This window comes from Bos mutus, chromosome 22 (genome assembly GCF_027580195.1).
Source record: "Bos mutus isolate GX-2022 chromosome 22, NWIPB_WYAK_1.1, whole genome shotgun sequence".
Classification (NCBI taxonomy): domain Eukaryota; kingdom Metazoa; phylum Chordata; class Mammalia; order Artiodactyla; family Bovidae; genus Bos; species Bos mutus.
Window position 1 is genome coordinate 11,624,801 of NC_091638.1, and position 24,177 is coordinate 11,648,977.

Below are 24,177 nucleotides of genomic sequence, written 5' to 3' on the forward strand. Positions count from 1 at the left end.
TTTAGTGGTGTTACCTCTCACCTCACTGAGCATTCACTTAGTCTAAAGATGCACTTGTGTTCGGGGGCTGTTTGCCATCTCCCCGCTAGCACTTTGGTTCTCAACTGGAGACGACTGTTTCCCCTAGTAAACATTTGACAGTGTCTGGTGACATTGTGGGTCTTCCCTGGTGAGTCAGTGGTAAAGAATCCACCTGCCAGTATAGGAGATGGCAGGTTAATCCCTGAGTCAGGAAGATCCCCAGGAGGAGGAAATGGCAACCCACTCCAGTATTCTTGCCTGGAGAATCCCCATGGACACAGGAGCCTGGTGGGTGACCATCCATGTGATCACAAAGCGTCAGACGCAACTTCAAGACTGAGCGCACACACACACATGCGCTCAGACACATTTCTGTTGACGCTCCAGGGTTTCTACTGGCATCTAGTGCCTGGAAGCCAGGGATACTGCTGAGCACCCTGCAGAGCACAGGGCTGCCCCCGCAGCAGAGTCCACAGGCCCCGAGTGTCAGTAGTGCAGGGCTGAGAGGGTCCACAGTGACCCAGTGGGCTTGTGAGCCTCTGGTTAAAAACTGTCCCACCAATCTCCAGATGTTAGGAACCATAGTATTTAAAAGCTTCTGAAATGCACTTCTCTGCATAAGTTCTTGAAAACTGAGATTTTATTTCATTGCGCTGTTATGTTGGAGAATAGCATGCCTCCACCTTTAATGATGACAAAGGCAGTTGTGAATCCTTAAGACAAGCCCCCAGTGTCCTGAGGAAGGAAAGAGCCGTCAAGAGTATGTCAGGAGGAAACAAGCAACTGTCACACTGCAGAGGTGATGACGAGGGGCTGGAGATAATCTAGAAGTTGCTAAATGGTTCTTGGAGCAGAGATCAGAAATCAGCAGAGATCAGCCTCTGTGTCAGTCAGGTTTGACTTCTTCTCATGAGACCCCTGTCCCCAGTGACCCCCCTGAATAAAGAAGGATACACTTTCACAAATCCTTCCACGTGGAAGACCGCGAACCATGCGTCTCCTTATCAGGGACCGTGATGCTGTGACCCATTGCCTCCCATCCATCAGCTGAAAAAGAATAAGAAACACAGAAACTGGAAATTCTCAGTGGAGATAAATTTGCTTTTTTATTAGCTTTTCTCAGTGATGTTAACATGAAGTGTTTCCATGGACCAAGTCTGGAGTGACTGGCATTCTGGGGATAAGGAATGGTTGAGGCCCTTTCTTGGGACCTGAATTTTCTGAACACTCCCCACCAATACAGGTTCTGTTCCCTTTCATGGGAAAGCTGTCCTTTGCCTGTGTCCTTGGAGGGTATTCCTTGCACCTTGCCTGTCCCGTTTGCCCAGTCCTCCCCTAGAAGAGGGCCAGAAGTGTCCAGGGGATCCTCAGAATCTGGTTAAACTGTCTCCATTTCCCTGCGTATCATATTGACTTGAGGCTTTAGTCTTTGGAGAAAAACTTACAAGAAGCAACAAGCGAGTTGTTAGAGAGATTCATGGATCAAAGTAAAGTATGGGTTTTCCTTTCTCCTTTTCAATTAAGAATTAAATTCCTGGGAGTAAAGGAGGCACTATTTAAATAAACAGGATGATTTATGAGCCTCAGGAACCTGGCCTGGTTTGTCAGGGGAAGGAGTGGCTAGGAGGCAGAGGGGAGCCCAGTAACTGAAGACTATTCTTGGGTTCCTCCTGCTCATTAAATCCCACCAAGGTACAGAGAACAGGAGGTCGTATGGCTGCAGTACTCAAGAGTGCTTTGAAGTTTCTTTTGAGAATATGATCTATTTCTCTTTAAATCTGACAATGATTGTGTTTTTTCTTTCTCCTTAGGGTGACCAGAGGCAGATCATTCCCATACCAAGTGTATGTATATTTATCCAATTTTATTTAAACACTCATAGAATCTTGTAGCTTTGGGCCTACTAATATAAAAGACTTTTTTTAATATTTGGCTTATATTGAGCTTTTTAATCATGGTATAAAGAACTCTGTTGTGTTTAGGGGGGCGGTGGCGGGGGAGTGAAGCTACATTTTAAACTGTTAGCAGGAAGTTCTGAGAACTTTCTCAAGAACAACAAGGCAACCAGCATCTATTAACCAAACTCTGACCTTTCTCTCTGAGAAGGACCTCCTGAATAAGTTTAAGGCAGCACTTCCTTCTCCCCGTCCCCACCCCATAGACTGGGAGACCATACTTTTGTCCCAAAGAGATTCTTTGCAACAGGTTCTGTTTCAGTGGTACCAGGTTCCCAAGACGCCCCTCCCAAGGGAGCAGGCCATTTCTGATTGTTCAAGTGTCAGTAGCTTGGCTATGGCTCCATCAGAAAAATCAGCCCAATCATATTTACAGACCTTGTGGGACCACCCCCGTCCCATTCCCTGCTTCCGCCCTGACTCTCCCAGGCTGGCTGTACTGCAGCTCTGCCACAACTGGGTATCCCCTTGAGCCACCAACTTCTGTCCTGGAGTTCGGGAGACTGACCAGAGTCTGAGCCTAGCACAGGCTGTCCCCACCACTCCTCCTCTTCCTTCTGCTCTGCCAGCTGAGCCAGGTAGCCTGAGGCCAGCCAGCAGGAAGCATTGATCTTCGGTCAATGATCAACTCCCAAAAGAAACCTGCAGTTGAGATGCCTGTATCAAACAAGATCTTTCAAACAGTCTGTGTCCTTAGAGAAGGACTTAGGTTTTTTGTTTTTTTTTTTCAGATGGCCTGAAATTGGTATTCTAATCCATAAAGATTCTGATTCAGATTGTCTGCTTGAAGTCTGTTCATCTGTCTTTCCTTGGGCTTTTTAACGTTATTTTCTGGGAGCATCCAAGAGACACTGATCTTACATTGAAAGAAACGATTTCATTACATTCATTACAACGAGTTCAGTCAGTCAGTCAGTCACTCAGTCGTGTCCAACTCTTTGCGACCCCATGAATCGCAGCACACCAGGCCTCCCTGTCCATCACCAACTCCCAGAGTTCACTCAAACTCACGTCCATTGAATCGGTGATGCCATCCAGCCATCTCATCCTCTGTTGTCCCCTTTTCCTCCTGCCCCCTATCCCTCCCAGCATCAGGGTCTTTTCCAATGAGTCAACTCTTCACATGAGGTGGCCAAAGTACTGGAGTTTCAGCTTTAGCATCATTCCTTCCAAAGAACACTCAGGATTGATCTCCTTTAGAATGGACTGGTTGGATCGCCTTGCAGTCCAAGGGACTCTCAAGAGTCTTCTCAACACCACAGTTGATAAGCATCAATTCTTCGGTGCTCAGCTTTCTTCACAGTCCAACTCTCACATCCATACATGACCACTGGAAAAACCATAGCCTTGACTAGATGGACCTTTGTTGGCAAAGTAACAGGTTGACTCCAAATTTGGTAGTGGATATCACTTGTGAATTTTTTCCCTGAACTTTAACTCTGCATTGATTTGCAGCTTGCATGAGTTTGTGGAATGATTCTGAATTTGCCAGCATGCCTAGGGTTTAGGCTTTGTTGGGAACTGACTTGGATCAAAAAGATGGATCAATCCATCTTCTAATCCAGTGTTTGAGTAGGGTACCCAGTGAAATTGCTACCAGGGTCTCTTTTTAATCTTTATAACAAAGTAGTTTTGTGTATTTTTCCTGCAAGCATGTCTACATTCAACAGATGACAACAGGTGGCATCTCTCCCCCTACCTCTGGTACTCTGATAGCTCTGGTTTTTTTCCAGAGTTAATTCACAGCTATCTATAAAGTTAAGTGTTGAATCAATGTATTTGTCAGGGCAAACACTCTACTGAGACAAATGACCCTTTCTCCACAAATCTCTTTCTAGAATCCCAGAATAAAATAGCCATGAGGGAAAAGACGCCTTTTGTAATTTAGCTCAGTGTTATGTCGGTAAACTGCAGACCTTACCTACATGTGAGACACTGGGTCAGGCTTTACGCATCTGAAATACTTTGCAGGAAAACAAAGCCTACCCAAAGTAACTCACATCTTTGAATGATCACCTCCAGAAAAGCAGGTCCACTGATGGATACCATGTGACCTCCGCTGGCTGTTTAGCAGGCAAGACTGAACCCAAGCCCAACTGGAGGCCAGCTTTGCCAAAGGATTCGAGCCTTGGGGTCCCCCGCAAAATCTGCACCTACCTGTCAAAGTTGCAGGTTCCATAAACAGTAACACTGCCCTGTGGCCCAGAAAGGGCAGTGGTTAGTACTGAGAGCCCTGAGAGCTTGGAGCACTGCCCCACAGGATCAGAAGTCAGGTTTGTACTGAGCCTCCAAACCAAGTCCTCATGCCCTGTAAAAGCTTTGTCCAGCCCATGAAGACAAAGCTGCCCCTGAGCCTGTAGGTGCCCAGAGGAGGTCCAACTGGAGGCCCATCGCTGCTGCTCACTTCACAAGTCCTCCTTTTGTTATTCACATGCTGTAGTTTATATGTGCAGGTTGGATCTTTTGATTTTGTTTTTGTTTTTTACTCAGCTCATTTTTTCATTATTCAGTTTTTCATTCATGCTTTTTAATTTTTATTTATTTGTGCAGACTTCTCTCTACTTGCAGCAAGCAGTGCTGCTCTCTGTTTTCAGTGTGCCAGCTTCTCATTGCTGTGGCTTCTCTTGTTTCAGAGCACGGGCGCTGGAACACAGGCTCAGAAGTTGTGGTAGACAGGCTTAGTTGCTTCACAGCGTGTGGGGTCATCCCAGATCAGGCATCAAACCCGTGTCTCCCGCGTTGGCAAACAGATTCTTTACCACTGAGCCCCCAGGGAAGCCCTCATTCATATTTTTTCATTATTCAAAGTCATGGTTTAAAAAAAATACTGAAAGATTAAAATAGAAAAGAAAATCCCCCAACTTGATCTCACTCCTTAGAATACCCTTCTAGTATTTGTTGTATATTAGAAACTAGTATACTAGTATTTTTTGTATACCAAAAACTTTCTAAATCAACACAAGCATCTTTAAACAAGCAAGAGTATTACAAATTGTTTTCGCTTTTAGCAGGATACCTTGAATATCTTTCCAGATATTAGTCCGTAGCAAGCTGCCTCATTGTTTTACATGTAGTTGATGGCATTTACTTGGTTTCCACTTCTGTGCTCTTAAAAATAAATACTCTTGTGCCTATGTGTTTGTGCACCTGAGTGATAGTATCTAGGCGATCAGTTCCTAGTTGTGGAAATACTAGGTCAAAGGGTATACTGTATATTTTTGGTAGATTAAAGGCAAATTATCCTCTAAAAACCTAATTTAAATTCCCACCAAGAGTCCATTCCCTTATCAAAAATGGTAGTTAGGAAATACTTTAATCTTTGCTGATCTAAAAGTAAAGAATGGTATCGATTTATTGCTTTAATTGGTATTTCTTCCTGAATGAATATGAACATCTTTTCACAAGTTTATTGTACATGTGTATTTCTCCTTCCCTATTCATTTATACTGTTATCTTTTCAAATTTCAGGGAAATTAGCACTCTCCCCTAAATTTATGATATATCTTTCGGCCTTGTCCATAATCATTTTGGCCACAAAGAAGTTTAATTTTGTATAGGGAAATCTTTTATGGCTTCTGAACTTTATATCATGCTTAGAAAGATCTCCCCACTCTATGACTGTGACCCACATCTTCTCCTAGTGTTTTAACAATTTCATTATCACACTTAAATCTTCGATCCATCTGGATTATGTTGATGTAAGGTGTGAAGTCAAAATTCACCCTTGTTTGCTTTTCCACGTAACCCAGGTCCAGCTTTATTTGCTTTTCCAAATGGCAAGTCAGTTGTCCCCGCATCATGTCCTGAGTAACCCATCTTTTGTACACCTACTGGAAGTGATATCTCTGTCTGGACTTGGTTTTCAACGTGCCGCTTAGTAACATTTGACTCCCAATTGGGAGCTGGGGTTTGAGGCCCTCATGGTCTGTCCGGTAAAGGTCAGGTACCGAAGCGTAAGGAAAAAAGCAGAGAACAGTTTGGGAAACAGGAAAGTGTGGTGGTAAGGCTGAACGTGAGCACTCAATGCTTTGGCCCCAGTGTAGACCTGACCCCATAGTTCCACGCTCTTGCTGGAATAACAGACCAACCGCACCAGCGAGACAGTGCAGCTGAGCCATAAAAATGTTGAAAGAGAAGAGGAGAAAGTTGTTTTCTAACAGTTAAGTTTCTATGCTGTTGGCTTAAGAAGCCTTTAATAAACAGCAAACCTTGTGAAAAGCGTATAAGCAGAGCATTTCCTCTCATTAGAGGTGGTGTCGAGTCCCCTTTGCCCACAGCCCTGAGACTCTGCCCTTAGCTTGGAGGCGTGGGGATGGTGGGGGACAGTGTGCAGACTCAGCGCCTGAAACCTCAAATGCACAGACCACCATCCGTGTCCCAAGAAGAGGCACTGCATTTGTAAGGTTTGTGAGAGTGTGCTATGGGGTGAGTACCTTAGATCAGCTATTCCTGCTGCCAGTCCATGACCAAGACAGGACTTTCACTTCCACTCCCAGGAAGATCACTGGTGTGAGTGCCCTCCCCAGACCTAGCCTCTGCCTCACCTCCCATGATTTCTTGCCCCTATTCCCACCCCCTGGCCATGCCCACCCATGCTTTGGAACAAATCATCGTGTTCAGAAAAAGCTCCTTTTTTATATGCTTGGTGTTTCTCCTATTCTTCAGCTTTATGATGGTCTGAGGGAAAATTTGCCTCAGGACATTTTTTAGTTAATGATTCAAGCATCACCTGAGCAGGTCACTGAAGTCACAGAACACTCCTGCAGGTATCTAGCATCCTTGCACGTTCCGAGGACACAGCAGCTGTCCAGGAGAATTCTTACCCATGGTCTGAAGAATTGGCATTAATCTAAAGCCGAGCTTTCTGGGAAGCTGCGTGCATTTAGGAACCAGGCTGAGGATTAACGAAACTCCACCCCCCACCCGCCCCGCACAGTGCATGGCCCCAGCCTGGCCTTGTTCTCTGCAGCACAAATGATAAATCAATAGCTTGCTTATTATGCCTCTCACCCCACTCACTCTTTTCTCTCTTAAAATAATATGGGGAGGCTTTTTCCTTACTGGTAATTCAAAGAATGCTTGTAAAGTGTGGGTTAAATCTGCAAAGAAAGTAATTTTTATTCTTGAGCTTGGAAAATAACTGAGCCACTTTTGGCAGATCTTTGATGTTTTCAGATATGCTCGGGATAGAAGTTCTAGATCTTTATTTTCCAGGCTGGCAATTACATAAAGTTAAAATGTTGTTTTAGTCTATAAATGCATAGAAAAAGGTCTAGGCAGATACACACCAAACTAAGAAGGGGGACACCTGGGGAAAGGAATGGGGGATATGGAAGAGGGAATACTTGTGTCTTATGTGTCTATATTCTTTACAATCAGAATGTGTTTTTATTACATAATTATGAAATAGAAAATTAAAAAAAAAATTTTTATTTTCGTTGCAAGTATGTTTTCTGCTATGGTCCACACAACAGAAATAACCCCAGTTCTCTATATTACGTTCATTTATTGGGCTCATTACACCATACCTTTTTAAATCTCTTTTTGATACAGAACTTCTTGCAAGTTTTGCAGGGGTTTTTTTTGTTTGTTTGTTTGTTTTGACCATGCCACACAACATACAGGGTCTTAGTTCCCTGACCGGGGATTGAACCCAGGCCCCAGCAGTGAAAGCACTGAGTCTTAACCACTGGACTTCCAAGAAATTCCCATGGTTTATTTTCATTTTTTAAAATATAAAAGTCGCTTGCTGATTTGAAATGAAGGGCAGAGTCCTTTCCATGACCCTGGATCCCACACCCAAGGTCTAAGACACGTCTTTCCCAGAGCCACACCGTCGAGGATTCTGCCTGTGAGCATTCATTAGCGCCAAAGGAGTTGGGAGGCCATAAGGGCCTTTTCTCCTGGGTGATGTTGGAGAGAATGAAGCGCACACACTCAATAGAGAGAGCCCCTGGCATTAGAAACTCTCCTGTCTCCACACAGGGCTCATCCTGCTCAACCCCACAAGCCCTCCAGCCAAGATAATCACTGCATTTGCAAATTTACCTAACCTGTTGACCGCCTGTGTTACATTCACTATTGAACCAGCTGAAGTCCAAAATTAAAACAAATTCCTTGACTAATGTTCAACTTGAACCAAAAAGAGAGAAAGAAAGAAAGAAAGCCATTTGAAAGGAAATACTTCTAGATTACTTTTCTTTCTTCTTGTTTTATTTGATAAGCTAATTTGTCCATTCTTCAGTGGCTTGGGGCAGATAGAGATTTTCTTGTTGTTTTGTTTTGCATTAACTCCAGAACAGAGTCTGAACTTCCTCCAGGACAGAAAATTAGCTAGTTAATATTGGGTAGTGAATATGCCACAGAGTAAACTGAAATGCTTAAAATTGTTTCTAAACTGAAGCAAGGCCCAAGAAATAAATACTCTGAAGTCAAAAATTGAGATTGGCTGAAGATATCCAGCATTTTCTTAACTCTTATGACCTCTTTACTGTAAGATTGTCAGCTACTACAAAGACATATCAGTGGGTTTTCTGGTTAACACACAGCATGTGAATTCAAGTGTGACTGCCAGGGACAGACTAAAGGGATGGACCGCCACCTTCACCCCGTGTTGTACCACAGCGGGGCACGCACAGCACAGGGCACTGCGTGTGGGCCAGTCTTAGTTCTGTTTCCTGTTACTGGAGGTCACTGTGGATTGCTGGGCTTCCCTGGTGGCTCAGCTGGTAAAGAATCTGCCTACAATGCGGGAGACCTGGGTTTGATCCCTGGGTTGGGAAGTTCCCCTGGAGAAGGGAACGGCTACCCACTCCAGCATTCTGGCCTGGAGAGTTCCATGGATTGTATAGGCCATGGGTGGGCTCACAAAGAGTTGGACACAACTGAGCGACTTTCAGTTTTCACTTTGGATTGCATTTTGCTGGTGGTTCTATAGTTCCTCTTAAAGGTTTTTCAGAATTTCAGTCACTTAAAAAAATACTATGGTCCAGTATAGCTCTAAAATATACTTAGATACCATAGTGAGTTTAAAGTGAAATAGGACCCCAGAACATGGGGTGCATGGTTAGAATAGCTGTTATAATTGAACATTCATTTTCATATTGTCCATTTTAATAATAGCAATAGCTACCACACATGTGCCAGGCAGAATGCTGGATGTTTTACTTCAATTATAGCTGATAACAACCTTTTATGGTAAGTATTATTCTCCCAACTCAGAGCCAAGAAACAGAGCTGATGAAAGAGAGCGGATATTCCAGCCAAGCTTTGTCTGGTTCCAAAGCCCAGGCCCTCATCATAGCTGTTCAGACAGTGGCACAGTATTTGTTTGGTAAAACTTCAGTTGTAAGCTACTTCTTCCTATTGTTTTTAATAAAATTCCATGATGCACCTAACCAGACATTTAAATGTTTGGTTTCATTTCTAACCTCACTGTCATAGTGTAACACAATAATAAGGGAATTGGTTGATCTTTTATATAAAGATAATAATATTGATTTTTTTTTCCCGACTTTAGCCACCAGCTAAATACCTCCTTCCAGAGGTAACGGTGCTTGACTATGGAAAGAAATGTGTGGTCATCGATTTAGATGAAACATTGGTGCACAGTTCATTTAAGGTAAATCAACATAAAAAACGATCAGTGATCTTTGTGATTTGGCTACAATTGTATTGGAAAATGGAAAACTAAAAAGATGAAAGCTTGTGGTTTGTTGGCATATGACTTCACTGTTCATAAAATCCCAGTAACAGTTGGTTATTAACTCAGGTGAACATTAACTCGAGTAGTTGAATATTGACATAATTAGTTTGGGAGGAAAAAAATCCACTGGGCTGCCAATATCCCTGAGACCTCATTCTTATGCAGTTTAAGTTTTCCAGCACTCTGCCCCCCGCAGAAATACTTTCCAGGTGGCACGAGGCAGGCAGTGCCCCAGGACACCGCTGTGTGTTTGTCTGAGTAACTGAGCACTGTGCGAGCTGCAGGTTATATGGGGAATGACAAGGGGAGACACAGTTGAAAACTAGCAAGCAACTGACTATCCTGGAAATTTTCCCAGACCAAGTTTTGGAAGATGCCCAGCTCTGAAGAAGACTTTCAGAGTTACAGCATCTGAACAGATTCAGTCATTTATCTTAATGGTTTTCATGACAAGAGTTTGCTGGAGTTTTTCCTTAGCTTCATGGCTAAGTGTGTATCCACCTGCATGCCCTCCCTCCTGAAGGCCAGGGGCTGCAGTACGCTCAGCGTGAGCATCACAGTCTGACTTCCGTCACCTCCCTCACGCCTCCCTCTCCATCTCCCCACCAGAATAGCAGCCAAAATTACAAACTACCCAAGGGCCTCCATGTATGTGTGTATGTGCTCAGTCATGTCTCTTTGCAGCCACAGGAACTGTAGCCCTCCAGACTCTTCTGTCCATGGAATTCTCCAGGCAAGAATACTGGAGTGGGTTGCCATTTCCTCCTCCAGGGGATCTTCCTGACCCAGGGATCAAACCAGTGTCTCTTAGGCCTCCTGCATTTCAGGCAGATTCTTTACTACTGTGCCACCTGGGAAGCTTGGGCCTCCAGGGAGGAACAGCAATGGCTGTACTCCTAATAAATGAGTTAATTAATCATTTTTCCAATTTTTAAAGTTGTTTGAAATGAGCAAATGATGAAAAAGTTTGAGAATAGGGGATTGGTGCATTGGGGGAGAAGCAGAAAGCGTATGGGGTCCTGGTCCTGTTTTCCTTGGGATGTTTCCGGTAATGGAACTGCCCTCCTGTTGCTGGCCAGTTAGACCATTTTCCTCTGTCTACCACCGGCCCATGACCCTGCTGACTTTGCTGGAAGACCTGAAAGCACCACCTGAGATGAAGGGTGTGTCTGACACCAGCCAGTCACTCCTTGATGGCGGTATGGGAAGTGCAAGAGAGCTATCAAATTTTCCTGCAGACCTTTCTGCCAGAAACATCCCTCTTTGGGCCTGCTTCTCACTAAACAGAATCCTCCTTGACAGGTCAGGGCCAGGCAGTTGTCCTGGAGTCCTTGGGAGTGTGGAGGAGGGGCCACACACCCTCCTGGCAGTGAGAAATGGCCTGGCTGACCACTGGAGCATATGGGTACCACTCATTCCACAGCCTCACATGGGCTTCCCAGGATTGATCCCAAGGATTCAGTGACCTTATATCCCAACTCAACTGTGAACTGCATTGGAAGCTTTTCCTCCCCTGTGGGCAGGATGCTCAGGACTTTCTCACGTCCCTGAGGAGCAAAGGCCTTTAGGGCAAGGGTCAGTTGTCATCACAGCATAGCCAGCTTCCTTGCAAGCAGCTCTGGGAGCATGGGCATCACCAGCCAGACTGCCCAAGGTTACTGAGGGCTTGTGGCTCCAGAGAGGGAGCCTTGGGAGGCCCTGGTGTTTCCAGGGCCTGCTCAGAGGGCATTGATACACAGGTGATGTGAATAACATGTCTTCATTTCTTCCCTCCCTGAGCTGCCTGCATCTTCAAGCAGAATATTGTATGATTTTTAAGGTTCTGGGCATCCCAAAGCCCTTTGAGAACCTGAAAGCTAAGAACTTCTCTCCTTGAAACTATAGAGCACACAGACCCAGAGACACATGTTCACAGCCCTGGCTTTGGCCCCCTTGTTATATATACTTTGTGGAGTAGACCTTATGAGAACTTCTTCCTTCAGCTTTTTGTTTTCTCGGCTCATTCTGTATTTTAGTTGTGAAATTATAAAATACCAAGCTCATCCGTGACCTTCCAACCAAAGCAGTGAAGAAACTGTAAGCTTAAGGCTCAAGTGCTCTACTGGATGCTTAGTACTGGTTCTGTGACCCAGTATTTTCCACAGTTTTTCAGTGTATATCTTAAAGAACAATGTGTGGGTACAGTAATGGACTTAAAGGCAGACTTTAGGTCACATTCTCACCAGAGACTCTCTACCCCCTGCCCCTGCCCAGGGACCATCACACCCAGTCTCCCTCCTTCTAGTCCTCTCTTCCTTATCCCAAGGGTTTGTGATCTCATGATTCTCTTGGGCCTGTTCATTTCCACTTGATTTGTGGAATTCCATTTAGAACTGTATGCAAGTCGGTCGTTGAGAATATAGTGACTGCTGATGAATCACATTTGAGTTTTAAGTGTCACTGAGTGTGGGGTTACTTTAAATATGCAGATGTTTGTGACTGTGCTAGGTATTGTATCACACAGTGCAGAACAGTCTAAGGTGTGGTGGCTCTCCCACCCACTCCACCCCCCCACCTCCAGGGCAGGAGACGGCCAGGCAAGGCTGGAAATCACTGACGCGCAGGGCTGGATGGAGCCATGGGCACTCATTAGACCCATTGCTCTAACTGTGGAAGACAGGAGAAACCAAGGTCCAGAGGATAAAGAGCCTGCCCAAGGTCATGGTCTGTGGCCTCTGACCTCACCCCATATATCCAGTGGCCCCACTTTGGGCCCATGTGTTGAGCATGTCTGTATTTGTGCAACTTACCAGATGGCTCCGTGGTAAAGGATCTGCCTGCAATGCAGGAGATGCAGGTTCTATCCCTGAGTCGAGAAGATCCCCTAAAGAAGGAAATGGCAACCCACTCCAGTATTCTTGCCTGGGGAATCCATGGACAGAGGAGCCTACAACCACAGAGAGTCTGACACGCCATAGCAACTAAACAAGCACTGTCCTCTGGGGCTGTCAGGCGCTCGCCTCCTCCCCCTGGTGGCCAGCAGTGGTTCCTGCCACTCTAGGCAAGAGCCCAGGGTTGGAGAAGCCTCGTTTCCAAGCTGGGTGCAGCACTCTGTGGTTGGGGCCAGGCAGGTAATAAAGATGCTGAAAATGTAACAATATTCAGAACAGAAAATAATATTCTTTCCTGCTTATGTTTATTTTGAGGAACCGAAGCATGCTCCAATGTCCCCCTGAACTGTTTTGTCCCATAATAAAAACAGTAGTCCAGGCAAGCTTTTTTGGTGCTAAAGTTTCCAGTTTTATTTTGTTCTTTCAGACATATTAATTATAGTTTCTTCTTTCTCCAGCCTATTAGTAATGCTGATTTTATTGTTCCTGTTGAAATTGATGGAACTATACATCAGGTAAGAAATCAAAGCTAAATCTGAGTTTCAGTTAGCATTTTTTTTAGTAATTACATTTTCTATGAACTGTATTTCTAAATTCCCCTTTCAGTAATCATTTTGTTCCTGAATCAGTAGGAGGCAGACTTTATTAAAAATTCAGTGATTTTCTGCTTTTTTTTTTCACTTGGATGAATTTTATGCTTCGTTTATAAGGGAAGCTATAATCTATTTGTAAATATTAGATGTGGTTGCAGGTTCAAATAGTTCTTTGATTTGATGCAGACTTTTAGAAGTTTCCATATCCCCCACTGGCCTAGCTTGATGGTCTAATTAACTTCGCTATGTAATTGCTTTAGCTACTCTCCTAGCAGGCAACAGGGAAATGTCACAAGTCACTGACTTTACAGTATATTCTCAGCAAAGACTGTCAAAGATTGCCAGCCACTCCAGACTGACCTTGTCACTCCTGAATCATGTTCTGTTAATATTTAGGAAAGCCCAACCCAAAAGGGAAAGGAGGAAGGGTGTGCATTTTTGGATCAGCAGGAAGCTTTGAATAAAGATGCCCTAGTCAGTTGGCATGCATCTTTGTTCCAATATTTTATTTCCCCTTATATTCCTTTTTATTGCATGAAGCTCCTCTAGGAATAGTTTCACTTATGAAATATTGGAAACACTATGGGAAGACATTGTAGGTTTTCCACAGAAATGCCCCAGTCATCTTCTTTGTCAACCCCAAGATCTAAAGGGAGAGCCTGTGGCCTGGTGTGTTTATATCCCAGGAGGAAAACTCACCCTTGGTGCTTGAGTCATAACAGGGTCAAGGGTCTTTCCTTGGAGATGTCGGTAGTCTCTTTGGCCCTTGAATGCAGGGTGTCAGAGCTGGTGGGGCCTTGGGAGTCAACGGGTCCAGCTACCTCACTGTCCACATCGGGGAAGTGAGGCTCAGCCAGGGAGAGGGTTGGATCAAGGTCATACAATAGGACGAGTTGAAATGAGAGCTCCAGTCTCCTGTTCCTGACACAGGGCTCTTTGCCGGGTACTCAAGTCCCTCCCTCCCCCCCTGCCAGGAGGTCCTGCCAGCAGCCCGTCCCTGGTGTTTCCACACTTCATGCTTTGGAAAGCCATCAGGGAGCCAGAATGGCAGGCACTTGGGCATTTAACATTTGCCGAAGCATCCACAGAATTAACTCTGCATCTGAGAAGCAGTTAAGGCTTCCACGTTTATTATCTTGGCTCGTGTGACAAGATAATGGGATGAAGGAGAAGCTGTCCACTGGCATGACAGAAATTAGGAGAGAAATGAATCCCTTCATTCCTCATGACTGTGAGCATGGCCCTCAGGACCTGACTTGCTGTGGCCAGCCCATTCTCAAAGAAGCTGCCCAGCTCCTCCAGCCCTCCAGACTGTGCTATGATTCACCTGGTGGTAGACACTCCAGAGCTGGGATCAAAAACTCATTCTCCTGAGGGAATGAAGCCACAGGCGCCCAGAGGAGGACCAAGGCCCTGGCGAAGGCCGTGGCCTCGTTCAAGTAATCCAGGATAGGCTGTGCAGGTCCCAAGGGGCCTATTCTCGGTTACTTGCACGCGGACGCGGGCCTGGACGCCAGCCTCTGGGCCCAGGACCCTCCTCTCTGTCAGAGGCACCAACGCCATAGTCCCCAGACCATTCTCCTGCCCTTTGCATGTAGCAACACTTGCTTTTCAAGCAGCATCCCGAAGGAGACTGCGGATCACAGGCCGCACCCATTCCTAGCACCTAGCAGCCTCCTGGGCAGAGGGTAGGCCTGGAGCTACTGCAGCCACACCCTACCCACAGGCCTCTCCACTCCGCAGAGCACCCATCCTGGCCATCCTGCTCTTCTGGCCCCTCCCTCCACATGCCCTTTCCCTCAGCCACAAGCTTCCCACCAAGACCTCCACCTGTGTAAACTCCTCTGTCAGCAGCTCTTCCTCTGTATGGAGCAGAACCCCGTTCCCCTCTGCCCCTCCTCCTGTAGGGTATCCAGCCTGCTCCATCTGCCGTTCACAACCCATGCATACTCACCTCGACCTGCCTTTTACACTACATCTTCAGCCTTTTCTATCCCCATCTCCTCCTCTTTTATCTCTGCCTCTGAAGGGCTGGTCAGCAGAGCTCTGGCCATTCTCCAATACCCCAAGTGTTTTCAGGCAAGGTCTCATGCTCAAACTAATTTCTCTGCCTGGAAGCTCACTTCTCATCCTTATCAGCCTGGTGAACTCCTATTCATCCTTCAAGGTCCAGGCCAAATGTTCCCTTTTGTGATTCCCTCCCCTTGAGAGGGAAGTTTATCATCACTAATTTATCCTTATGCGCAGCTTTCATTATGCATGTTTATTTTGATCTGTTTTTCTGAATGTCTGCTCTAGACTGTGAGCTCTTCAAGGGCAAGGCCTGTGTTTTCCCTCACGTTTGTAACCACTTCAGGCTGAGGCCAGAGCTGGAACTGAAGGAATATGAGTCGAACTGAATTTTAACAAGTTTGAATTATTTTAGGGAAATGGCTAATTTCAAGTGAAATTTATTCAAGTTTTAATTAGTTCTTCCCTCCTCCCACCTTCTCTGCCTCCTCTCGCCAGCTCTGCCTTCTTTCCCCGCTCCCATGTTTCCTCAGATCTCTTCAGGCTTCCAGCTGGGGCAGAGCCCAGCCACTCTAGCAAAGGTGGTCCTTTGCCCCGCTGTGCTTGGCGGCTGCTTCTGATGCCTGATTGCTGGGGCTAAGAGTAGGCTGGCCTCACATCCCCTGAAGCATCTGTTTCTGGAGCAGACTGAAGCAGAGTTAATGTTGTGTGTCAAGTAGACGGTTCCCACACCGACAAGGAATCCCTTCACGCAGTCCTACTGCTCCTGTGCCTCCAGCCCAGGCCTTCTGGCAGGAGAAGGGTTCCAATCAAGTAGGCAACCACCGGAGCAATCCCAGACCTGCTGGGCAGTGGGCCACGCCCCGACCTCCACCAGAAGCACCACCCAAGACCACGGCCTCTGTCTAGAAGCGGCCTGACCCAGAGCATGTCCCATGAAACACATGTGAAATGAAGGCTCTGGGTCACCCGAACGTGGCCCAACCTTTCCACTCACTGGTTCTGAAAATCCCCAGAAGCCTCCATACCATTTCAGCTTCTCTTTCCCCCCTGGGCGGGGAGTCTGCTCCAAACTCTGACCTGGAGTGCACCGTGAGGGGTATCTGGTCCTCAGTGCCATGTTATATTACACAGCCCCTCGTTCAGTCCTCCTGGGGGCAGGAGACAGGAACCAGGAACCGGCTTAGGAATTCTTCCTCCCCAGGGCTCTCGGGGCCCCAGGCCTTCCTCGGCGGCGGCTGTGACTGACCTGCATGCTGTCCCTGCCGTTGCAGGTGTATGTGCTGAAGCGGCCACACGTGGACGAGTTCCTCCAGAGAATGGGACAGCTGTTTGAATGTGTGCTCTTTACTGCCAGCCTGGCCAAGGTGGGTCGCGCCCCCAGCCCTCAGAGCCCAGCCCCTCCAGCCCTGCCCCCTGTCTGTCAACCGGCCCTTTGTTAAGGTGGGGGAAGCAGTTTCCATGGTGACAGGTTTCCACCCCAGATGGGGTAGATGCAGGCCCTGTGCACAGCACCAGCCTGAAAGGCTTTTGGGTTACCATAGCGACAGGAGCACTGGGAACAAATGCTCCATAAAGTTGCTGCGTGCTGCTGCTGAGGCTGCTTGTCCACAGACCAGGAAACCACAGGCGTGTCCCGTGTGACCGAGACAGGCGTCTGCATCTCATCTGGTGACTGGCTGAGGCCTCTGTGCACTTGGCTTAGCAGCTCACCCAGGTTTCAGGGAAGGATAAGCATCAAAGGTTCATCCACCCACGGAGGCCTCATGAGTGTTCTGACTGCCCTAAAGAGCCCCAGGACCTCAGGCCAGTCACTTCACTTCCCTTGCCTCAGTTTCTTCTATGAGATAGGGATGATCCCATCTACTTCGTGGGGTGGATCAAATGAAATAATGCCGAGAAGGAGCTTAGCACAGGGCCCGACTCCTATTCAGCAAGGGCCTGCGGAGCCCCTGCTGAGTCTCCCATGTGCTGTGCTGGGCACTGTCACACGGTCACTGCTCTTGGTATTCATTCTTTATTATAATTATTCATGATGATAAAATAAGCCACGCATGTTTTGGTCCCGTGGTTTGGTTTGAGTCTCTGACCCAGCATCTACAATGGCCCTGACCAAACAAAGTGGTTTCTTTGCCTTTAACCCACTGTTTGAGGGACCTGGCAGGTTCACAGCACTGCCTCCCGCCATGTGGGTGAGTTTGTCCTTTCGCAGGTGAACTGAGGTGCCTGCACTGTGTGGAAGGCCGGCCCTGCTCCTCGAAAGAGCTCTTTGCCATGTCTGTGTTTCCAACCCTGGCCCTGACAGGGCCAATGCCATCCATTTGTTGGTGGCACCAAGAGTGTCTCCATGGGCACCTCAGGGACCCTCAGTGGGCCCAGGATGAGCTCTGCAGAGTCCAGGTTAGACGTCTGCCTGTCTGCAGACCTGCTCCAAGGACGCACAGGCAGCTTCCTCCCCCGTGTTCCATCTCTATGCAGGCTCCCTCCTCTGAATGTTGGGGACTCTTACCCTGAGTTCCCAGATGTGCTGTGCTGCTTTGCTGGGCTGGGCATTTCTGGTTTTGGCCATCTCTCTGCCATTCTGCCAGGCTCATCACCAGGCCATAAAGCTTGAGCCAGTGGGGAGGGAATCAAGAGCCCCAGGCTGTCTTCTTTATGCTGAAAATAGAATGCGGCCTCAGGAAGAACATCATCTTCCCCAGTGGGTACCCTTTCGGATGAATGGTACCCACGACTGCTGTGGTGCCGATGGCTCTTCTGACAGTGCTCTCGGCTGCTGAGGCGCCTGAAGTGATAACCAAAGAAATAACAAACAGGAAGGTTGCACTGTGCTGGGGGATTGAGAGCTGTTTTTTTCTTTTGGCAAAATTGAAAGCACTCTTTCTTGGCATCATCCCCAGCACTTGCTTAAACATCCTTGTTCGGTCTCTCTTCCTGGACGGCTCCCACCTGCCCCTCCATCTGTCTCTCCAGCCCTTCTCTCGCTGCTACCCCAGGCTGCCTTTGCTGAATCAGCCCCCACGTGCTTCCTTCCCGGGACTTCAGTGGTGGTCCAGTGGATTGGACTCCACGCTTCCACCGCAGGGGGCACAGGTTCCATCCCTTGTCAGGGAAGTTCTGCATGCCATGCAGTGCATGTGCAAAAAAAAAAAAAAAAAAATGTGCAGCCTTCCATCTTCTCTCCTCCCTAGTGCACAGCTCTGCTGACAGGGAGCCACTCCCCAGGGCCTGGCCCTGAACTCAGCCCCCAGCCAGCACCGTTGGTGTGCAGGGCCTCCTGGCCTGCTTCCCTGGGGCCTGAGCAACCTCTGCTGACAGTCAGAGCCCCACAGGGTCTACTTCCCCGTCTCGTGTCTTTCCTTCATTCACTCACCCACCAAGTATGTCCTTTATACCTGCTGTGTGTCAGGCACTGTCCTAGGCATTAGGCATACTGCAGAGAACACGAAATGGTCCCTGCCCACGTGAAGCTTACATCCCCACGGCCAAGAGCCCCAGACTAGGACACTCCCTTGAAAGATGTATGCCACCGCCGTTGTTAATGATTATGAAGAAATTAGCTACAGTCAGCTGCTTAAAAATGACCCACATGGCACTTCGCTACCCTCACCTGGAGCCCTGAGCTCACCTCCCTTGGTCAACAGGAAACCCAGCCTCCTCCTGCACTCTGCTCCATCAGGATGTCTCTGAAGAGAGGACTCACCCATGGAGCCAGGATGCTGCTTGTAGCCCTGCATCCTGCAGCCATGACAGCCTTTGCTCTGCACTCGGGGTGCTATGTGTTCCACCACTGGCCTTCCCAACACCACCAGCCTCGGGTGCTTCCCACTTCTCCAGCAGAGCCTCTGGGCCCCTAAGGACCTCTGACTGTGCCCCTCACTTGGGTCTTGGTGCTGAGGCCTGGCCTCACGTGGCCTGGAGCTGCCACTCTTGCCTCCAGCCCCAGCTACTCAGTCTGTATGAAGATTTTCCCTCAGACACAACCCCTTTATTTCTTCATCCCTTTCAGTGTTCTTTGGGGAAAATTCCCCAGGCCATGGGAGATGGCCAAGCAGGATGAACCCCAGCTGTGACTGGGGCTCTAATTCCCTCCCTTAAAACTCCTGGGCTCCAAGTCAGTGGCTGTGCTGTCTGGGCACATCCTGTGACAGTCAGGGGCTGGGCTGGCTGTATTGCTCAGAGCTCCTCAAGGGGGCAGTGTGGCCCCGTGCGCACCAGCCAGATCCCAAGTCCACACTTCCCTTTGCTGATGCAACTAGTATTTACTGAGCCCTACCAAGAGGTGGCGCTAGTGCTGAAGAGTCTATCTGCCAAGACATAAACTGGGTTGGGAAGATCCCCTGGAGAAGAGAATGCCTACCCACTCCAGTATTCTTGCTTGGAGAATCCCATGGACAGGGGAGCCTGGCAGGCTGCAGTCCATACGGTCGCAGAGAGTCGGACCAGACTGAAGCGACTTAGCACATGCACCAAGAGGTAGGCACCCCAAGGTGCTGGTGATGTCATAGGGAACACGGCAGGCAAGGCCGGGGGCCCTGACGGATGACGGAACCATAACGTGGTCCCGGGTAGTGGTGAGCTCTGTGGAGGCCATCGCAGCTGTGAGGCCAGAGAGTTTCTGCAGAGGAAGGTCCAGAAGGGCTGGGAAGGTTGTGAGGAAAGCCAAGTGCCGAAAACTGAGGAGATGGAAGAAGTGTGTGCAGAGAGTGGGGAAGAGCGTGTTACAGCAGAGGGGACGAGGGGACACTGATGCACAGGTCCCGACCATGTGCAAAGCCAGCGTGGCTCAAGTGACTTGAGGTGGAGCTGAGAGGCAGCTGCAGCCATGTGGGATCTGGCAGGGACGTGGGGCTTCATTCCAAGTGTGGCAGGAAGCCAGCGCAGGGTCTGACGGGTGTTTTCCAGCGGCCGTTCTGACAGCTGCAAGGTGAGTGAGTGAGTGGAAAGGAGGCCCCAGGGGAAAAGGGAGGCTCCTCTGCAGGCCAGAGATTACAGAGGCCCGGACAAGGGAGTGACAGTATAAACAGAGAGATATGGGTGGATTCGAGATATTTTTGGAGAGGGAACTGACAGGAATTTCTGATGGATTCGATATGAGAAGTGAGAGAAATGGAAGAATCCAGGGCGTCAGGGAAATACCCAGGATCTTGAAACATCTGCAGTTCTATAAGTCCCTTTTCAGAAGAGTAGTGTGGCTCTCGCTGCAGGAGGTCGGGGCTCCTGAGCTCTTCCAGGCCCCAGCCTTCACCACGACACCCGCTTCCCAGTACGCAGACCCTGTGGCCGACCTGCTGGACCGCTGGGGTGTGTTCCGGGCCCGGCTCTTCCGGGAATCGTGTGTTTTCCATCGTGGGAACTATGTGAAAGACCTGAGTCGCCTTGGGCGGGAGCTGAGCAAAGTGATCATCGTGGACAATTCTCCTGCCTCCTACATCTTCCATCCTGAGAATGCAGTAAGTAGCCCCAGACCAAAGGGACTCAGGGCTCCAGCTAAGCTCTCTTGCCACTTCTGTACCTTCAAGCACCTGTGCAGGGGTTTCGTGGCCTTTTCCTTAGTGAAATCCCAGCTTTGCATTGAGCAGTTACATGACATTGACTGTTATTTATGCTCACTGAGCCTCTCTGCCAAAGTTGCCCTCTCTGTCAAATGGGCATTCTAGGCATGCTGATTCATGGGATTGTTGGAGGATCAAGTGTGTCAGTGCTTGTGTTGGGTAAGTGCTCAGTGAGCCTGTATCTTCTCAGCATCTTTGGGATCATGACTGAGAAGGTTTTTGTCTGTCATCGGCCTCCTGGATCTGGCTATTGCCCAGGACTTCGTGACCCCTGTAAATTCAGAAGGTCTGGGTGACCTCTTCAACAGAAGTATTAAGAATCAATAAAACACTTTAGTGAGGTTTTCAAATGAGACTACCAGGCTTTACCACCTCCTAATGATGTTTAAAAAGTAGACAATGGGAACATTTCCTACGTAAAACTCCCCGGAGCGTGGCAGCTCCCAGTGCCAAGTCTCTGGGTGTAGCACATCTCAGAACAGGAGAGGCGCCCTCCTGCCGCTGGCCCTTCATTTCCAGGAGGCAAGGTCAGCCCTACTGGAGACTGCTCACCCTGCCACAGTGGCCGCCACACCAGACTTCAGCTCAGGCCCTGGAGAGGATGCTTCTCCCAAGCCCAGGCTTCCCAGTCTCAATGAAAGCCCATACAGCATCTTCTCCTTGAGACCATAACTATGTTGCTCCTCTTATAACCAAAAACCGAGTTCAAACTAGGTTCACTTAGTGTATAATCATTAACTGAACAAACATTCAAAATATATTAAAGTATGCTCCTTTTGATGAGTTAAATTCAACATAATGCATTTTCTAATGTGTGTAACAGATAAGGATTCTTTTTATCATCTCAATTCCAGGCACTTCCCTGGCGGTCCAGTGGTTAGGACTCTGTGCTTCCGTTGTAGGGGGCACGAGTTCAATCCCTGGTCAGGGAACTAAGATCCCACAGGCCGTGCAGCACAGCCCCTCCTACCACCACCAAAAAAATAAATCCTAATCCCGTTATCACGTCTGATAATACTAGCAGTTTCTTGATATTATCACTAATATCCAGTCTGTATTCATCTTTTCCCTATCATCTAGAAATATTTTCTTTTATTTGGATTGTTTGAATCAGAATCCAAACAAGGTAGGTACATCCATTGCTTCGGTATTGTGTTCTTACTGTGACGTCACATCAGGAGGCATATAACATCAGATTGTCCCACTTTTAAAGATTTTTAATTGCCCTTTGGATTCAGGTGTTATCAGCCTGATCCATCCATTTTCAATTTTTGAATTGACTTTTCACCTAAAAACGTGAGCAGTTGTTGATGATCTTTGCCTACATCCACTGTTTTATTAGAAATTACAAAATGGTAATTTCTAAACTCTATCATTCTTTCTGCATCTATTGGCTAGAATTCTTTTTTTTTTTTAATTGAATTTACTCTCATTGATTACTTGATTACCCTACAATTCAGTTTGAATAGGGAAATCAGAGTAAAGTCTTGGTTCTTTTTCTTTATTTTTTCTGTTTTGAGAGTTATGAGATGGTGCTCTAGCAATCTCTAGAAGTAACCAATTTTTTTAGGTACCATTATGAAGCTATGGATTTTTTTATGTTCTAGTTTAATCTATTATCCTTTTTATGCTCAAATGTTCACCTATAGCCAGTGGATGCTCCTTCAAATAACAATAGTCTTTGATCACTTCCTGCTTTCTGGCCCAACAAGATACTCCAAGCTCATCTTGTCCATTTCTTGCTCCAGCCCTGTAATCAGCCATTTTTCTATGCAACCTGGTTCCTGTGAGTGAAAATGGTATTTAGAGACCACAGTTTGGGTGGATTCTCATTGGTACTAGGATGTCCTTTTCTTCCAGTCCTTTCTACTGGACAGAGCTAAAATACACTTATTTTTATTTATAGAATGAGGACAAAATCATAAATTCACAATGGTTTTTCCAATTCAATTGTAACAGTTTTTATTTAATTTCCTTTTGTTTTTGTATTTATGTCTCCTCTTACACTGAAACTCATGATTCCTTATTAACATCATTACAGATTTGATTCATCCTATAGTATAGTTTTAACAGTTTCAAAATTGCATTGTTTTAATATTATTACTAACAATAAAACAATTGAATGCATTTAGGAATTTTTTTGAGCAATTCTACAAACAGAAAACTATGTTTCAAAATCACCTGAAATAATCCTTTCTATGGTTATGTCACCAAACTTATATACATGAAGGTTCATTTTTTTGTTGCTTTTTTTCCTGACTGATTTAATTTCATTTCAGTCATGGAACACATTTACATGGTTTAGCATCAAAACTGTCACCAAAGGTTCTCCCTTGGCAGGCTAGTGGCTAGGACTCACAAGCGCTTGCACCATAGGAAGGTTTGGATTTGATCCCTGCTCGGTGAATGAAGATTCTGCACGACTTGCTGTGCGGCCAAAATTTTTTTAAAAATTAAAAACAAAACTGTCAACAAAGATACATTCAGAGAAATCTTGTGTCCATTCCTGCCCTCTCCCCTATTCCCACCCCTTCCCCTAGGAGTAGTCATTTTTTGCTTACTCCTTAGCTTGTTGATTTTTTTTTTTTTATTACATAATGAACTGTTGGCTTCCCTGGTGGCTCAGTTGGTAAAGAATCCACCAGCAATGCAAGAGATGCAGATTCGATCCCTAGGTCGGGCAGATCCCCTAGAAAAGGAAATAGCAACCCGCTCCGGTATTCTTGCCTGGAGAATCGCGTGGGCAGAGGAGTCTGGAGGGCTACAGTCCATGGGGTCGCAAAGAATTGGACGCAACTTACCGACTAAACCACAACCACCAATGAACTATTACATTTCTAAACAGTCTTTAGATTTGTAAAAGGGTCAAAAATCTTAGTTTTAAAAACATTTTTGGCTTCCCCGAATTTGTTTTTATGTCTCTTCTTTGCACCTCTTGCTACCACCTTCTAGCAGCCCTCCCCACCTCTCTATCTAAAACTGAAGGAGACTCTCTTTTTCTGTGGCTCAGAATGTCCTGAGATGTTATACTTGCCCTTTTAACTGAACTCTGCGAAGCATGGGAGGCAATAATCCACGTCTCCGTGCTGTGCAGTGACACTAAGTAGAAGCCCTCGGCTACTCTCTTCAAAGATGTCAGTGGCTGATCGGTGACCTCTGACTGCAAGTGCTCTGAGGTGCAAGGAGTGGTTTGATGCAATAGAAAGAGTGTTTGATGGACAGAGGAACCTGGCAGGCTACAGTCCATAGGGTCGCAAAGAGTCGGGAAGACTGAAGCAACTTAGTATGCACACACGCAAGGTAGTTATATATTCTGCGTTCTGGCTACCTTTTATGCAGCAGGAAAACAAAACAGGAAAGTGCATGCCAACTGGATACACTTAACTTTGCCTTCCTGAACCACCTCCCGAACCAGATAGATTCAGGTTGATTTTAGCTGGGACGGGAGAAGAAAGAAGATAGTGCTGG

General features: G+C 46.9%; 1 protein-coding gene across 2 annotated transcripts in view; it reads left to right on the forward strand.

The window, feature by feature from the left end:
• The window catches only part of CTDSPL (CTD small phosphatase like), a 124,705-nt gene that overhangs the window by 96,770 nt on the left and 3,758 nt on the right, over positions 1-24,177 (forward strand). The window contains exons 3-7 of one of the 2 annotated variants that reach the window (XM_070360506.1): positions 1,833-1,865; positions 9,496-9,597; positions 13,010-13,066; positions 16,429-16,521; positions 20,362-20,607. In XM_070360506.1, the coding sequence (XP_070216607.1) occupies positions 1,833-1,865; positions 9,496-9,597; positions 13,010-13,066; positions 16,429-16,521; positions 20,362-20,607 (531 nt within the window). The remainder of the gene's footprint in view (positions 1-1,832; positions 1,866-9,495; positions 9,598-13,009; positions 13,067-16,428; positions 16,522-20,361; positions 20,608-24,177) is intronic. The other variant, XM_070360507.1, reaches the window with a different exon arrangement.